At 41.9% G+C, this 19,152-nt stretch overlaps 1 protein-coding gene across 4 annotated transcripts in view; it reads right to left on the minus strand.

The window, feature by feature from the left end:
* The window catches only part of cacna1eb (calcium channel, voltage-dependent, R type, alpha 1E subunit b), a 74,094-nt gene extending 58,281 nt beyond the window's left edge, over nt 1–15,813 (minus strand). For 3 of the 4 annotated variants that reach the window (XM_079569103.1, XM_079569105.1, XM_079569102.1), the window contains exons 1-3: nt 15,570–15,812; nt 9,604–9,824; nt 5,786–6,003 (exon numbers count right to left, since the gene is read on the minus strand). In XM_079569103.1, coding sequence (XP_079425229.1) covers nt 5,786–6,003; nt 9,604–9,789 — 404 coding nt within the window. In that variant the 5' untranslated portion in view covers nt 9,790–9,824; nt 15,570–15,812. Of the gene's footprint in view, nt 1–5,785; nt 6,004–9,603; nt 9,825–15,569 lie in introns of all 4 variants that reach the window. The other variant, XM_079569104.1, reaches the window with a different exon arrangement.
* Nucleotides 15,814–19,152: the final 3,339 nt, after the last annotated feature.

Consider the following 19,152-nt stretch of genomic DNA (forward strand, 5'->3'; position numbering starts at 1 on the left):
AGCAGCATTTTGACATACGGATTGCTGCGCTAAACTAAGATAGCTGCAGGTGAGTGTCCATCTTTCTGCAACTATCTCAAGTTAACAGACATTTACCTGAGAAAAATAGTGTTCAGAATAAATGATGCATCAGTATAAATATAACTTTCTTAGTTTACAATATGTAAACTGATAATAACTAACATTGCATTAGTCTCACAACAGAGGTTTGAACTGGGAAATCTACAACTTTAGGCACCCGGTGAAAGCGGGTGAAGAGCGAAGCCATTTTCTATTTCAAAACAAAACACAACAAAAGTAAAAACATGCAACTAATCCTGTCACATTATGCTGTCTTTAAAGCAGGACGCCCTTCATGTTCAAATGCAGATGTGTGTCCCTACATGTCAAAGCTTTGTCAGATTCAACGCTCCTCCTGTGCAGGCCAGCTAATGGGCTTTACTTTAAACCAGGCCAGAACTCTGAAGAGCATTTATATAATTGTGCACCAGCTTTTTTTTTTTTTTCTTCTTCACGCAGCATCGACTGGAGTGGTTTTAGCATTTATTTTTCTCTCTGTTCCCTAGCAACAGACATCCTTCTAGTTCCGAGTTATGTCCGTTTAATTTGCCCAATAACCGTATCTCATATCATCGCACATACTGTAGGAATGGCAGGGGGGAGATTACCTGCGTATCAAAGTGCCCTGTGCGTAGTGGAAGACGTTATTATGACCGGTTATGTCACAGAAGCTATGCATTTACCTGGGAGAGCTTTGAAACTGCATTGCTTAGGTATTTCTTTATCATTAAATAGTGCTTTATTGCTACATTCTGTTCAAAGTGAGATTCGCTTCATAGCCTTCATAGCAGGCCTCATACAATGCCACTTCCCGCTGTGCTTCTACTTTGATTCCCTAGCATCCCCTAATGGACGAAAGAGCGCAGTGCAGGCGATGAGTCAATACAATAGAAAAGAGTAATAATGGATTTACCGAATGTTACTAAAGCCGAGGGAAAATGTGAAGTGCCGTAAAAGCACAGTATGCTTGCAATGTTCTCTTTGTGTAGCCGTGATTTTAAAGACAAGGCCTATTTTAGTGCTGCAGAAACATGAAGTTACTCGAATCAAAACAACTCTGTGCCTTTCACAGCGTCCAGGCACAAAAACCCAAAGATTTTATGAACAAAAAGATATCTATTTTTGGAAATGAAGTCTCTTGTAACATCGTGTATTCAGAATGACACAAGAGTGAAGGACGAGACCTGTTTGTAGAGACTGAACAATGTCACAGAGTACACACAGCAAATGAGTTTGCTGTGTGCTTGAATAGCTCATATCGCTTTTTACACCCCTATCTATTTGTTATTATTCCAATGTTATCATATTGGAGTCTGACACTCATGATGATCTGAAAACTCCACCTCTAATAAAAACTACACAGAAGTTTGGCAGTTCGAATCTGAATCAGACTTTTGTTATTGAGTCCTTGGGTGAGACGCTTCACCCCCTCGTCTGTGTATGAATGCAGTTACAATAGCAGTGCACTGAAAAGATTATACAATATAAAGTGTCTTTGAGGGTCCAGACAACCTGTACGAACCAATGCATTATTATTTTTTAGTCTGATAACATAATATCAATCAAATGCCAAATAAATAATCCACCTTTTAGTTCGTGTGATTGTTTCAAGGAGTGCGACATTTGTGGGTTGTGTAAATATGGAACGAATTGAAAAGTGCAAACTATGAAAATGTGCTACAGTATGTAACGGTAACGCCCACTTGTGGTATTTTTAGAAACCTAGTTAGAAGCTCAGTTAGTCATTTAGTGTCATTTCACTGGCTCCATTAGGGCTAATAACAGCTTAATCGCTCCTGTCCGCTTCTCCAATCTGGGAGTGGACTTGTGGCGATTACCTTCTGTAGGAAATAAGCCACACTTACAGTACTTCACAGACAGTATAGCGTTTTATATAAGGCGGTTGTAATATAATTGAATATGACAGGTTTTAATACTTTGGAAAATAGGGCTTATTTAAATGGATGGCATCTGTTTTAAGTAATAATGATCATTTTATATCAGTGAAGAAGCAATTTAATTAAGAAATGTTGGGCAGCAGAGTTATTTAATTAGAATTTTTGACCTACTGACAGAAGATGACATAGATGCAGACGGCGACGTGTCATATTAAGGCGAGGCCTTGCCGAGGGGAAAGAAAACCTCTCATGAGTCACAATTTTTCACTCTTTTTAGCCGTTTTCTGGCGGACTACAAACAGATTTATCACACACACCAATAAAGTCAAGCCAGAATCGTTGCCATATGGATGTTTCTTTGTTCAGTAGAAGCCACAATTTTTCTATGGTAGAAGTGAAAAACAACACTCGTTAGCTAATGTAGATTTAAGCTAATGCAAGCTTGGCTAGCTTCCTGGTTAGCACTGTCCATTTGTTAAAGCAGTGCTAAGTAACTCATGCCCCTAGAGGCCATAAGCGCCACTGCAGGTGTCACAGCATGTTGTGTTTTTTACTCATTGTCCGTGAGAGTAAATACTACGCTGACAGAAAAGACAAAGCGAGAGAGGGATATTGTACATCCAATTACACAATGGAGATATTTTTTTTCACTCAAACTTGGCAGTAAATACTGTTTAAGTGTCGCTAGCTCACAGTTAGCTTTGCCCGTTAGCCTGTTAGCTTCTTCTTTGTGATTCCATTAGTGTGTATTGGTGACACCTACCCGGAGGCAGGGATGTTGCAATTGTGGTTTTCTGGCCAGAGACACCAGGGGGAGATGAACCCCCTATCATTCCATTAACACTTGTATTACCCCCAGAAGACTACGAAAAGGGTTTATTAAGGTAAACAAATTACTTAGTACTGCTTTCAGTAGCCTATTTCTGGGCTGTGGAACCACTTTGCCCCTCTCCATGTTTCTGTCTCTTTGTTAGTAGAAAAATATATTTATAAATGGGAAAAAAGGGAAAAGTTCATTTTTCATGTTTCCCCCCTCTGTCTGCTTCCAACTTGACCATATATAGGCAATTCTAAACATGCCGTCTGTATCTATAGATAGAGGTAAAGTTCCATAGCAGTTTGACTCATTTCTTATTCACTTAACATGGTTGCACGACAAAAGTTTAAAGTTGTTTGCCTCTATCTATGTCACTTCCTGTCAGTGTCCAATGAGGAAGTGAAACTATAAACATTAGAAAAATAGTCAAACTAAAGTAAGCTGGGTATAATATTTTTGTAAACTCTAAAATATATAATTGTGTTAACAACGTTTTAGCAAAAATGGTGCGTAACGTGTCACATGCACAGGGGTTCTGGTAGGTTTTCTCAGGTGATGGAACCATCTCCATGGTTAATGTATAACCTTCCATCTCTCTCTGCTCTTCCCCTTGGTGTGATATAAAGGCTTTGAAGCGTAATGGAAAGTGCATTTAGCATTAAACTTGAAGGTCCCTTGTTCGAAGAGTGGACTATTTACAATTTCAATGGGTCATTTCGATCAAGGTGATATTTGAGTGTAGGTCTGTCACAATAAGTGCTATTCACTCATGGCTCAGTATTTGAAAAATGAAGAAACTTCTCTCAGACTATTTTGTAAATACAGAATCTAGAATTGAAGAAATCGAAGAAATAATAATGATCATACTTTACTTTATTTGAAAAGAAGCTATATTATGAATGGGTGGGTAGAAGTCACAATATTCACACAAGTGGGTCTCCTTGACTATACTTTACTTTTACTTCAAGTCATACTTTCACTCCCTCTTCTGGTGAAAATATTTTGGAGAACAAACTAATAACAGGACTTGCTGCTCTTCTAATCAGCACTACAATGAAAATGTACAAGAGCAGCACGTGTGATGAGGGCCATGAGAGCGCAGTGGTGGAGAGCTCATGGAGTGGGCGACGGAGGCCGGAAACACAGAGCATTGTGGGATTGGATCAGGGGCGGGGGTATGTGCGGAGCTTCGGGGTTATGCTGATAAAATACCTCTTCAAAATCAAGTGTTAGGAGGCAGATAATCAGGGAAACGTGGCTGTTGAGTTCACCAGTTCAACACTACCCGCTTGTGATTACGAGAAACCAAATTATACGTCCACAGCAAACTGCTATTTTCATTCTTTTATGGATATGAATCACCAGTGTATGTTTGCCTACTTTACGTGCAGCAAACCCCACTGTAACCAAGCAACAATGCACTATACGTTTAGGTGGGCAATCGCTTGAACCTCTCAACCGCAGGGTTTTTCAATAGCCCGGCTCGACACTGTTTATCCAATCGAAAATGGTGACTCACGGTCGCTAAAATGGACTGACCTTTTTATCAAATAATGACTATTTATTAACAAAATAGAAATGAATACGGATACAGACCTTCATATTATGAATTCTGTCTCGCTCCACAAGTAAAATTCACATTTATTTCCCCCAGAACTGCTGAGAGACACGAGCTTTTTCTGTGCTCATCTCCTATTTGTCAATGTTGCCTGCAATGTACAAACCTTCCACCAGGGGGTGCTGCCCCATCCTCAGCACCCTGGATTCCCATAGCTTTGTTTTTCACTTGGAAAATTTGGTGATTAACAGGACTACGGAGGCTGATCAGAGAAATGTGGAAACGAGTGACCATGGAGCATTTGTTTTTAATGAAAGAAAAAATACCAAACACTTTCATAGCGCAAATTGTTTTGGTTTATATAAAAGCTGCAATTAAATATTCTGATCAAAATTGTGTGCTTCACGGTCATGAGTGATCAAATAACTGATTCGCTTCTGTCACAATTTTAAAATAGGGGAAAAAACGGGAATAACATGGGGGGTTGAGAAAAAAAAAAAAAGTGTTTTCAGCACTGTTATTATCTTTTTGAGTGACAAAGCAATGTAAAATAAGATGTTTGCAGTAATAGTGAAACAAAAAAGCTTGAGCTTCTGCCTGCTTCACTTCAAACTTTATATAAGTTTTCCTCTATTTATTTGGATAATGTTTAAACCCTTAACTCCCACCTGAACCGAGCACATTTTCTCCAGTTTGGCTTTACCCCAGTCCAAAAGCTTCTGGAAAAAAGCTGTGAAAATAGCAACAAAACTGAGATGAAAAACAATGATGGAAATGTGACAAAAAAGTGAGAAAACATTGACAAAAAAGTGACGAAAAATGGATGAAAAAGTGCCAAAAATGTCACAAGAAATGTCACAAGAAATTGACAAAAAAAATGACAAAAAAAATACAAAAATGTGACAAAAATGTGATAAAAATGTGACCAAAAAATGACAAAAATGTGACAAAAAATGACAAAAATGTAACCAAAAAAATGACAAATGACACCCAACAAAAAAATGATCTGATGACGTGAGGAAAAAGATCCTCTCGGTTCAGGCGGGAGTTAAGAGGTTAAATAAAGTCTGAGAAAACCCAGCCACCACTTCCGCCACTCAAGTTTTTAAATCCACTCTTCAACCAAAAACGTGTAAATAACATAAATATCAGAGAACAACTCCTCTGGAAAATGAAAATCGGTGTTAGGACATTATTTTCTGTTGTTGTTTTTAAATGTTGTGGTTTTCATATTCTGCAACTACAAAGCTGTACAGGAGAAAATGATCCGTGACCAATGTTTAAAGCAGGACATGGCGTTGTTTTGTCTATTTTTAAACCCTGCCTCTTCCTCTTATGCACAACATCACTGGTGCGACCGAACCTCTTTACGCTGCTATTTGATGCCGCTCCATGGAGAGTCATCATCTTTACACATTGAATTTAAAAAGGCGCTGCATCCTTTCTACTCACTCCCACTCCTTCCTGCGGGCCTGCGGCGTGCTCTGAATCTTGTGCGCTTGGTGAGCCATGATCACATGCTTCTGCTCCACCAGGCCGCCCCTCCTGCGGTGCATGGTGTGGGGGCTGAGGGACCCCGAGCCCTGGTCAGAGTCGTCCCGGGGGCTGGCTGAGTCGAAGCTGGCCGCCCGGGGGGGTAGTCCCTGGAGCTCCGGGACAGAGTGGGGGACCTGTAGGGGGGAGGAGTCAGAATGAAAGTGTTGTAATTTTCTATCTTTAGGTTCTAGTTTTGATGCTGTTGGTCCAGGGACAGCTTTAAGGGGAGTGACTTGGTTGTTCCAGCTCAAATAAATGACCCCCCCCACCCCCCATTTTTCCACAGTTTTATTTATTATTTTCCCCATTATTTCCATTTTATTTGCCCAATGCTTGCCCCATTTTCTCACATTTTTATACACATTTTTTCCTCTTTTTTTTTTCTCATTTCCCCAATTTTTGCTATTTTTTTATTACTCATTTCTCTCTATTTCCCCCCATTTGTTCCCCAGTGTTTGCACCATTTTCCTTAACCTTTGGCACAATTTTTCCAAAATGTCCCCCCATTTTTCCCCCCAATTATTCCCCATTGTTCACACATTTCTTGACATTACAGATCAACCCAATATTGTAAATTTGCATATCTTCCACAGATCGTTGCTCTGTTTTATGGTTCTTTATGACAAATATTTTAGTATAGGTAACAGAAAAAGTATTGTTAAAAGTATTGTTCAGGTATCTGTATCGAAAAGCAAGAATCGTTACTGTTAGGGGTGTAGAAAAAAACTACCAGCCCTATTTCCTACCAGTTATTATTATCTTACATTTGGGTCATCATGTCGTTTTCGATGTAAACCACAATAAGTCCAAACCACGACATGTTTCATACGCCCACATGTTCAGGTGCTTATGAGCATTGATTATATGGTTTGTTAAGTATATGCAAGCAATTAGTCTGCATTCTTCTTATTGTAATTATCACGTATTTAGGGGAAAATATTCAATGAGACCAGATTGGAGTTCTTCAAGAGAGTTCTCTGTATTATTCTTAGCAGCCGTCTCAACAGCGACTGTGCAGTGGTTGGAATTCTTGCCTCATAATAGGAATGTCCAAGGTACTTTTCTTGGACTAGACACGACAAAAACTTTCTGTGTGAAGTTTGCTTTTTCCACTATATCTTTGCCTCTATGAACTTAAAATCTGGTGTTGAGTCTGCGCTCACTGCTCCTGACAGAAGCGGCAATGAAAGTCAAATGAAGAGGACAACTTAGTACGGCTGCTTTTCCTCTGACATCCTTTTGGGATTCAACGTGTATGTATAAGACAAATAAGGAACTTAAAGGAATAGGCCACCGTTTTTACATACTGAGATATGTTCTTACCTTAGCTTTGACGAGTTCTTTAGGACCTGTTTGATCTTCCCCCGTGCCTTCAGTCACGTAAACACAGCGCAGACGGCGTTAGCATTTAGCCTCTCCCTCTCTCCTCTATAGCTCCAAAACAGGTCAAGATAGAAGCTACCAAGCTCTTACACGTTTTCCCTATTTAAACATGGTTACGTGAAGTGTTCCACTACAAAGTATAATTACACAAAATTAAACAATGTGGATTTTCTAAGCGGATAAAAGGGGGAACTATATTGTAAGGCGTAATAATACCAGGAGTAGTTTGGCATCCGCACAGTAAAGTGAAGATTACTGCGCAGTAAAGTGAAGATTACTGCGCGGATTTCGAACTACTCCTGGTATTATTACGCCTAAAGGTGCGTACACACCAAAAGCGTCCGCGCCTCCAGCTTCCATGTTAACCCTATGTAGAGGCGCTTCAACGCGCTCTGAAATGCAAGCAAAGCTGTCCGCGCGTATTAAGCGTAGCAAACGCGAGCGGATGAGGAAGGACGCGCGTCAAAGCCAGGGAGAACAGCGCGGTGAGCGAACAGGGAGGCCACGCCCACTGCTTCATGCACTCAAGGAATCCAATCTACACGTGCGTTCATTTATGCCTTGTTAACCAATCAGGGATGCTGACTGGGCTCAGGCGTCACCTGTTACCTGCAACAAACCATGCCCGAGTCGGACTCGGTTCCGGACTTTGGCCGCTTGGAGGAGGGGGGGCCAGAGCGCGGCTCGCGTTTGCTCGTGTTTGCGCACACGCACGGATACAAGCGGCTGTTGTATGGGCGGGTGCATTTGTCACGTAAAACAGTGAGAAAAGGCTGTATTTATCAAACAGAGCAGCGGCTGCCTCGCTCTCGTCTCCCCGGCCCCCGACCGCTTCTCTCCCGGGCGGCTCCCCCGGACCCCCGGCCACATACCGCTCGTCTCCCCGACCGCTCACTCCCGACGCCCTGGCCGCTTCACGCGCGTCTCGGGCTGACTTTACGGGAGCGGCTGCGCTTCTCCCGCCCTGTGTCCGAGCTTCTCTGCTGCTGTACCCGGTTTGGCCGCAGGCTTTAGTGGGACAGATCAAACCTGCGGGTGCTTTTAGATCGCTTGTGATTTTGGTGCACGTTCGTGTTAAGTGCTTTGTTGTAACGTAAAGCGCAGACTTCAGGAGTTCACCAACATAAAGCTGTTAACCAGTGGCCGAAGCAGCAATGATTGACATAAACTGAGCGTCAGATCTTCTGTTCTCGCAGCATTGTTTTGAAGGCTGTATATGACTCCAAATAAAGGCTCAGAGCGGCAGGTGCTGCTTCCCCCCGCCTCAGCTGAGCGGGACAGAGGGACGCGCACTTCTCTATTTCTCTACTTTATTAAAATCGACTGTTATATTCACCACAGCCCTTTTTGTTAAACTGTAGTAAAATGCAATGAAAAGTGGAGTGAAGAGATTTGACAGGGCTCATAGTAGACATTATTTCATGCAGCTGTTTAGGTTTTTTTTTTCTTCCGCATTATGTTGCGCTGCTGCTGCTCACGTACACTTGTAAACAACTCCTCGTGCTCGGCCACGGCTCGGTTCGTTTGTGTAAGTGTGAGCGCGGGCCGTTCGGGGCATCCAGGCCTTTCCTCAAACGAGCTGGAGAGTGGCAGGTTCGGATGTCAAGTGTGAGTGCGCCCTGAGTCAACAGACACGCCTCCTATGTATGACGCTTGCAAAACTTCACGCGCCAGCAAACAGGCGTTTGTCGCGAGTGTGAAGTGTGTGAAGCGGCGTTGTTTGGCGTCCAACGAGAGGCAGATGGGGCGTGGACGCGCGTTTGGTCTGTACGCACCTTTACAATATAGTTCCCCCTTTTATCCGCTTAGAAAATCCACATTGTTTAATTTTGTGTAATTATACTTTGTAGTGGAACACTTCACGTAACCATATTTAAATAGGGAAAACGTGGAAGAGCTTGGTAGCTTCTATCTTGACCTGTTTTAGAGCTATAGAGGAGAGGGGGAGAGGCTAAATGTTAACGCCGTCTGCGCTGTGTTTACGTGACTGAAGGCACGGGTGAAGACCAGACAGGTCCTAAAGAACTCGTCAAAGCTAAGGTAAGAACATATCTCAGTATGGAAAAACGGTGGCCTATTCCTTCCTAAAATCTGGTGTTGAGTCTGTGCTCACTTCTCCTGACAGAAGCGGCAATGAAGGATGGGGTCAAATGAAGAGGACAACTCAGTACGGCTGCTTTCCCTCTGACATCCTTTTGGGATTCAACGTGTATGTATAAGACAAATAAGGAACTTAAGGCCTGATTTGTGTTTGCGTGTGTGCAAAATGGGATAGTGCTGAAGTGGCCGCAGTTGAGACGTCAGTGTTGGATTTTCTTTTTCACAATCATCACAATCATCATATTCCTGACCTGTAGCGAGCAGGAGCGGTCTCCCTGGGCCAGACCATGGCGCACAGTAGGGCTGCTCTTCCTCCATGCCTCGGGCTCGGGGAGGGACAGAGACGACTGGACTCTAGGCGGACTGTGGCCGGGCAGCGGGCGCAGCAGGCTCTCCGTGTGGGGGACATGCAGGGATTGGTCTGAACTGGTGAGCATCTTGAAGGCTGGGAGCTGGCAGTCTCACCATAGTGCTAAAAATAGAAGGAAAAGGCGGCCATTGATTACAGAAGAATGGCCACGACTAGTGCAATACAGCAAATATGTGGGAAAAGACACTGTCTCCCGTTGCCATGGCGCTGAGTGTCAAAACACAATAGAGCATCCAGACATTAAGGCTAATATTAGCGTTAGCTTTTTCGAAATTCAGTTCGGACGGTAAACAAGTGTATCATGACTGTCGCAAGTAGGATCTTAAACTCCTGTCTTAAGTCAGTATTGATCAACCTTTAGATTTCTGATAAATTAATAGTAGATTGTTTCCTGAGGCACAGAGAAGCCAAAAGGCACAATAAAGAACTTCCAGAGCTATGAATTTGATATATTTTCTTTCCTATTTGAACAAACTAGCTGTTAGGGTGAACAAGATTATGCTTTTTTTTTTTTTTAATAGTTAGTTAACATAGAGGCTTGTTACGCATGTCATAACAACCTGCCTTCTTCTCCCAATTACCAACCTCTAATTATCCCATAGACCCACTTGTCCACAATACTTGACACCAGCGTTTGACAACATCCACCTGGGGAATTTGGCCCAGCACCGTGCGCAGGTCAATTAGGGCCGCACGACTAATCGATATAATAATGCTAACCTCCTAGTTTGGATCTCTACGAAAACCTTATGAAATTAGTATTAGTTTAGCAGCTCTCACATGTTAATGCTCCCAGTCGTGTTTAAATGTGCAATGTCCTGAATGTAAGCTTTAAAATAAATCCTAAATCTAATCTCAATTCCAAAACCTGAGTATCGTAAAAAAAAAAAAAAAAAATCCATCCTGGTACTTTAGCGATACTTGGTTTTCGATAATGATACCTGAACGATGTTTTTTCCAATACCTATATGAAAATATTTCTCAGACAGAAAACAGAACAGTGATGTCTGTGTGGAAGATCTGAATTTACAGCATTGGCCTCAGCTACAATATCAAGAGAAAATGGTGGGAAAACAATCATTTATTTGAGCTAAAACAACCAAGTCCCTTCCTTTAAGGCTGTCCCTGGACCAACAGCATGAAAACTTGGATCTACAGATTTTTTCCAGTTCCTGCTTTCGATACTTTCAGTTTTTCTATACTAGTAGTACTTAAACCTTTTTCCTGATACCAGACTGGTGTAGCTTTACGGTACGCAGCCCTAAAAATGAATGACAACATGGCCAATCATAAACAACACTTTTCTCCCTTTACATTGGTTTAAGAATCGCGATTTTGTCTGAAAATGTTATGTCTTCACTGTGGTTTGTGACTGAAACATTTGTAAAACACTTCAGCTTCAACAACAAATAAACCCTCCGCACTCCACAAACTAGTTTCTACTTTATTCCTCCAACAAACACACTCCCGATAATAACATGCTGTGACTACTACGAGATCAGCCGCAGAGCAACTGATAATAAAAATAAGCACCGTGCCGATATTTGTGACTGGCCATAGATTTAACCACGATTCGATCGGTTTGCACGGCTCAATTCTTGATTGAGAAATGGAGTCATCCTCGATGTGTATGCAGGACGCGTTCTGCACAGCGCGATTGTCTGCCGAACAAAAAAAAAAAAAAAAGAAAAGAAAACACCCCATTCTCGCCAAACAATTCATTCGAAATTTACAACAAAAGCCACAATTTGTCCGCTCTCTTTCCCCCCCTCTCCTATTACCAGCCAGTGCATATGTTAGGCGGAGCCGGGGCTTTTGATGATCAGCCATGCAGGAATAATAGCAGTAATAGTCCTAGTGGGTGGAAGTGGAAGACGTCTCGGGGATGTATAGAATGTGGGACGACTCAAATTAATGGGGAAAGACTTCTGTACTTGATGTCGGATTATGGCACCTTGTAATTCCTTGTAGTTAATGTTCTGGGCTGGTAATAAAGAGGACAGTTGTGCCATTATGTGGAAGCTGTGTGGCTCTGCTGTGGGTTTGTGTGGAATAGGAATAGGCGGGATGAAGGGATGGCAATCTTTGGTCAATCTCGGCTAATGATATGAAGCTTTAGAATCGTCAACCCAGTGGCAGACAGTAATGGCACAAATGGAGTGAAACAGTTGAAACTAAAGATCGAAGTAGGGCTGTCCCGATAACTACTATATCGTCTTATCGTTCAATAAATAACAGATAAACGATATATTTTTGGGCTCTGTATTTATCGTCTGTACATTTACTAGCATTTCAGCATGGATTTCTAACTGAAGCAAATTGAGTTGCATTATATTTCATGTTTATTGCAGCTTGTGTGGTATTTTAGGATGTGATTATGCAGTTTTAGAACAAAGGTTTGCTGTCATTTTATGCCTGAGAGTTGACAGTGTCTAGTATAGTCAGAGTCAATAATATCGTTTATCGCGATACTTTCCTGCCTCAATACATCGAACTTCAAATTTGTCATCGTGACCTAGGCCTAGATGGAAGTTGTTTGTGTGGATATTTTGGTAACACTTTAAATTACCTTCCTACACATGGAACTTGCAGGCTGTAAACTAAAGTTTTACTGATATTTTTTAAGTCCGACATGACATTTTAGCTTGTCCAGTATCCGGGCCCAACCTGCGACAAAACAAGGCCCATTCACATTTCATTTGCTGTCGCTGTGTTGACGACAACTGTCTGGTTTACTCGTGAGAGGAAAACCATGTCATTTGGAAGACTTTTTCTTTTTAATAAGGGTCCTAATGTGAAATCTCACCTCTTTTTTTTTCCTCATAAAAGGGACATTATATCTTGGAGGGATGAGGCAACAATGATCTGAATAGTCATCGCCAATGAGCCACGGCTGAAAGGAAGGTGACTGAATGCGGCATACAAGGAGATGAGTCACTGTGACTGTAGAGCAAACCAGGAGCTCCACAGGGCTCTCAGACACGGACTGGTTTTAGACTGGCGCCGCTGCTGTTGCGACGGATTGTCCTGCGGGTTTTCGACACACAGAAAAAAAAACAGTCACGGGGAGTAATGTGGATTGACAAGGCGGGCTGGAGTTACGCTGATCTCCCCAAAGTCATTTCCGTACACAAGTTTTGGTTTAAAAAAGAAAAAAAACATTGCGTAGTACGGTGATCATAAAACACAGGGGGTCTGAGGTTCATCCTCCTCCAAGACCCTGGCTCATGATCTGAAGAGGCTCGGCCGTCACCCACTGCTCCGGACAGATTGCTCAAAAGGGTACATTGTCTTATGGGGATGGCAAAGTATACCTTTTCCTTTTAGTGCAGAGTAGCTTATGATCACCCAACACGTCTTTCTTTGTAAGGCTCTGCACCGCAATCTTTTCTTTTGTTATACCACCTTTTTATCCCCGACTTCGCACAAAGACTGCTTAATAATGTAATAATGTCAGAACAGCATGAAAGGATAGACATGACGTCACCTTGTTAAAATGACAGCCTAGGTTATGTTTTTCCGGAAAGTAGAAATCCTCATAAAGATGACTAAGATCTTTTTTTGTTTGGCTAAGGAGGACAGAGACAATGACACCTTAAGATGCGGCAGTGTTTGGGGTACAAAAGTCAACACAAATGGTTTAGATTTTCAATACTTACAATAGTGTTAAGGTGAGCGAAATAAAATTGGTGGGCATGGAAGGACAGACAAGAGAAAGTCAAGTTTTCTAACAAGCCTCCTTTTGGCTGTTCATTCTCCCAAAACACACATTTTAAATTGTGTGTGAATGTTGTATTTTCGACTCAAGCACTATTGATATTAAAACACACATTTACAGCAATGAAAAGTGGGACATGGTCTAAATAGGCGGGTCAGTGACCTTAACGAGTGTGCGGTGCAACTGAAACCAACCAACAGGAGCACAGGAAGTCACCGTACTACTCACAGTGTGCTATTTCGATATTGTGGCTTTAACATTTGAGAGATTACTGGTACATGAACTGCTAACCTAATACTGGAATCGCATGCGTTTCAGAACATGTCAGTAGAGGTCTGAAGCAGAAGCTCTCAACTGGTGCAGGGTCAGGACCCACCATCACCCTATGACCACAAGCCACGACCTAATTACACGTCGTTATGGTTACTGAATACCATCATACTGTTTGGTTTGAGTCTGTGATGTAAAACTATACAAATTCCCACAGATTATTGTTGGTTTCATCATTGAAAAAAAAACTATAAAAGTGAAAATATGATAAAGAAACACACACGTTAATGAATTCAAGTCGTGTTTTTGTTTTTAAATCATTTCAGAAGATAAAATACTTTTCAAAAAATCCTCACATCCAACTGACAAGGGCTCCGCCTCCACTTTTGGGTCCCAACCCACCAATTGAGATGCATTGGGCAAAGGCGGCTTCTGCTCATTAAAATTACAGATCAAATACAAGATTTGATTGTGATTAATTGTGCCTTATAAGCAAATCTCTACAGAGAAAAAAATAGATATCGAATCTGGTAAATTGAGACAGCTGTACATTTTAATAGAGGAACAGCCAATGTTTCTACCCAGATGTTTGAGCACTAAACCAGTAAACCACCATTTAGTGGTAGTGAAACTAGTACACAGCTCAAATAAACCCTGCTGTACAAATACTACTGTTACACACGCACTAGGGTGCATGTGCAACAATTATTCCGCTCGCAGCAGCTGGTCTTAAGCACCAGGGCTGCACACACGCCGGTGCTGTATTATAATGATCCAATTGGCAGCAAACTGTCCAGGTGCAACAGACAGAGTGAGTCAGTCAACACAGAGGCTGTGGGGCATCTACAAAGCTTGAGCTCATCCAAATAAAAATATGAATTTAAGAATGCTTTATTTTTTATGTAGACAAGGGATGCACAATATATCAGCTAAATGATTGTGCATTCATTATGAATTCATGTTTGGTCACAAAGTATCCGGGGTTAAGCCAAAATCACAAAGGTCCATCTGACACAGCCACAAAAACACATTACTTAAAAATGTATTAAAGTTGAGTTGTAGTCTTTCTTTTTTTCAATTTCCTTTTTAAGTACTGTTTTGAAATGGTTTCGTAAAATACAGCATTAATACTGTTGATATTGATATATTTAAATCTGTTATTGCCATCATCGTGCAGCCCTACAGTGTGCAGTAGAGGCTATGTGATAGCAGGATAGGCTACAGACAAATTCCAAAGAGCCAATGACTCATTTTGATCTATTCCTCGTGGTGCTCCATCCAAACACGTCTGGCTGCCCCATCTTCAGCACATATTGAATAAAATATCACAGCTGTCGGATCAGCAGCCTATCTCGTTCACCTGTAGGGCGCATCTTCAAATTGCTGAGAGATATTGATAACTTAGACATTCTAGTCTTCCATGATCTGCACAGCGGCTGGAGGCGTGAAATCTTTGAATTAAAAAGAAAAGGGGGAGAAGAAAAAAAATCACTCACTTGTGTAGATTTTCAAACCCAAACGAGTCCCTGAGCTGCGCGCTTTAATTAGTCCCGACTCTGTGGAAACAACTGGCTGCCCGCCTTTTCCACTCATTTGTGCACGTCAGCTGCGGGTCGCCGAGGCTTTCACTAATATATTAAGTAGCCACTTAACAGGTATGGGCTAATTAGGAACCTTTTTCTTCCAGAGTTTTGACACTGGAACAAGTCGAAGAGAAAAAAAAACCCTCCAAGAACAGACATTTCAAAATCTCATCTGGAGGTGGAAAAGTGATGCGCGCGTAAAAATGCAAAAACACAACAATTAGCCAAAGGGGAAGAGACAGGAGGTGGAGGGGGGGAAAAGAGGGGGGACTTTACCTTGAGGCGTCGCGCTCTTCTCCTTCATGGCCAAGGGTCTTCTTCCCCGCAAGGCGACAGCCCGACCTCGGCTTCCAAGTGGCTTCTGGAGGTGCGAGGATTCCTTCAGGAGCGGTGGTTGTGCCGCTGCATGGCTATAAATACCGATAAGTGGCCGGGAGCCAGAGGAGCGTGTGGCACACAGAGAAGACGAACACAAACAGACGCGGACGGGGGACGCGGAACGTGCAGGGCGTGCGTTGGTGGGAACTCTCTTTTAACTTTTTTTTCTCCTTTTTTTTTTTCTGTCTTTCTTTCTTTCTCACCAGATTTGATTCAGAGCGAATTACGCACCAGTGTTTTGGGTGAAGAGTGACATCTATAATGAGCGACTGCGCGGACGTAAACGCAACAGGTCCAGAGCAGACAGACAGCGCGCGCAGGCTCTGATGGGGATGTTTACCACTAGGTGGTGGGAGAGTCGTACCTGGATCAGGCGCACGGGGCTTAAGGGTAACGCGGCTCCACTGGCTGAAAGGAGAGAAATGAAGGGTCTTAACATCAAAACCGCGGCTCTATATTAAGATCCGAGAGCGTCTCACCTGCACTCTCTGCCTTTCGCCGGTGCAGCCGCCACCACCATCATTTCAGCCTCTAAAAATAAGCGAGTAAAAAAAAGGCACTGTGGGTTTCCAAGTAAAAGCGTAGACCCAGGTGTCATCATATGCACCTGTGTGGGCCTATTGGATTATTTTTGATCATCTTTCTGGCTGAAAAAAACAAAGATAGTGCTGTATTAGTGAAATTATTAACAAAAACTAAAACTAATGGAGAAATTTGGCTTTTAACTGTCAAATAGCAGTTTGCTGTTAATATACCTATCTTAAAAGCTGACATAAAGTTCAATGTCTTCTCTCAGGTAAATGAACCAAGGTGATGTTTTACAGCACTTTAGGAAAGGCTACTTAAAAAGTTTAAATGGTTGCATTATCTCACATGGTTTATATTGACTAAAAAAGGAATATCGGGGAAAGTTATATGTTTGCCCACCAAAGGTCAGCCGTTCGATTCCAGCTCCTGCCTGTGCGTCATGTTGTTGTGTCCTTGGGCAAGGCGCTTTGATTCATCCCTTTTTACAGGCCTATAGAAGCTCCAAGGCCAGTAACATCCAGGTATAGATTGTAACCACTGTGTTTATACTTGCTTTTAACTAACTACACATTAAAGACATATACTGGCAATGGTAGTTAAACAGTTCAGAAGGTAGTTGTTGGAAGAGGGCATGAAAAGACCGAGTTTAACCTAGATACAGCGCTCAAAGGCAGCAGGGGGCAACGGCCAGAGAGAGGAAAGAAAACAAGAAAAGCTGGGAGAGATGACAGCATTTAAATCTAAAAATACCACGCTGAGAACAGCAGGCCTAAACAGCTTTGAAGCATGTTCCATGTATGTCAATCTCACATGTTATTCTCTATTTAAGGGTCAAAGGAATACTATATAAAGCGTCTATCCACTTAAAATGTGGAAAGAGTGTTTTCATTTGCAGATGGAGAGTAAACATTAGAAAAGTTGTTCAGCAGACAGACTTCAACATTTGGTCTAACAGTTGGTCTATAATAATAATAGATCACATCCAAAACTTCATCACGTACTAGTAACTCGGTCTTACGAATCACTCTGAGGATATAGCATGAATGTTAGTGCAGGCTCAATAAACCCAGTCCAGTCGACGATGACGATGTTTATGCAAGTACACAATGTAAGGGCTGCAATTAATATAAATATGAATAATATGATGTTCAACATGTGCACCCTCAAATGAATCTTCTGTCAAACCGAAAGCGAAATGGTGATGATTTGCAGTAAAGATGTCTTAACACAATCTGATCATTCAAGTCTTCGGAGGCGCAATATCGCTGTAACTGTTTTGACAGTACAGCTCCACCCACCTCTGCTAATAGCTCAGTCTCTCCCAGGACAGTCCCTCCCTCGTCCCCGGCGCCTCCACAAAACCAAAGATAGCACAAGTTTGATTAAAACTGCGCCGTGATGGTCGTCGGAGTTAATTAAAGGGTCATTTGTGCTTCTCTTTAACCAATCCCTTTATTCCCCGAGCTTCAGGAAGGAACCAGCACTGGGACTTTGAGCCGTTATCGCAGCCATCTGCCACAAACCAGCAAATAAATAAAGACTTCAAATCCACCTATCATGTGGACTGAGACTAGATTTGTCTGCTCATTTCTGGCTCTGGGATTGTTGATTAGAAACGTCTTCATCAAAGTCCTGTTGGTATTTGTATTAGTCCTTGAGTTGGGGAGACCGGGGCTGGTTGTCACACCTTTATGTTGAGTCCACTGCTCCTCGACACAACGTCCCACAAGGGTCACACATACATTAAAAGAAATTGAATTGTCACAATGAGTGGGGTTGGTTGTTCCTATTGTTATTGATGAGTTATTTTAACATGAATTTAGTAAAAAAAAATGTTTATAGAGATCTTGAGATCTTACATACACAATAACAAATTATACTGTGACAGCCAACCCCTGACCCACCTGACAAAACCAGTCGATTTAGCTTGAAAGCTCAGTTTTCGTTCAATTCAAATCTATGATTTTCTAGATTTTTGTTTTCTCCTCATCTCCTCATGCTTTCAATGTTTTTTGAGTGACATGTGACAACCAACCCTTGTGGCAAACTGCCCCGATCTCCCCAATCTTGAGTTTCCAAAGGCAGTTTTGCAGTGAATTCACTAGTCCGGGTCATAGATCAGATCCACATTGTTTTAAATCCACCAGTGTCATAGAGTTATTGTCACTTTACCACACATTAAAAGTTGAACAGGCAGGATCGTTGTTTAACCATGTCTCCTGTAACAACACAACACTACAATCTACATATCCAAAGAGCCTACACTGGTTCATAGTAGAGAATTACAGTAACTATCACCGTCTGGACTCATTTGAATGGGTTTTGATAAAATACAGAGATGGTCAAGGTACTTGGCTTTGTTACTTGAATAAAAATACTGACACTATGCTGGTCAAATATTACTTCAATACATAGAAACGTTGCTCAGTGAAATTATTACTTAAAGGTGCGTTATGCAACTTTTTATGTGGGGATAAAAAGATGTTTGTGCATAATAAACTTTTCCGTGACCCATAGGCGCCTTCACTTTCCATCACGGTGCCTCTACAACTCTCCAGGATCAATACGTTTGTAGGTTTTCTGTTGGGAGAGTCAATCAGCGGTGAAACCCTACCAGAAACTCTAAAAACAATTGCTCCTGGAGCATCATGGAGGCCACTGGGGTGGAAAGTAGGTGCCATGTTAGCCACTCACACGGCGCTGGGTCACTGAAAGGTCAAATAAGTACAAATACAACCTTTTTTTAAAAAATATAAGTTCCATAATGCACCTTTAAATCAAAGAACTGAAGTATTTGCAGTAGAAAACACACATTCAAAGTAGAAAGTACAAATGAGATAAAATAAGAAACATTACTTTGCCGCTTCAAAGACACAAAATTAGAGAGATTTCCCCTTTGTACGGCATCACGACGGGGACAAACCATAACCCTCCCAAATGAAGACAATACATC

This window comes from Gobius niger (assembly GCF_951799975.1).
Source record: "Gobius niger genome assembly, chromosome: 13".
Taxonomy (NCBI): domain Eukaryota; kingdom Metazoa; phylum Chordata; class Actinopteri; order Gobiiformes; family Gobiidae; genus Gobius; species Gobius niger.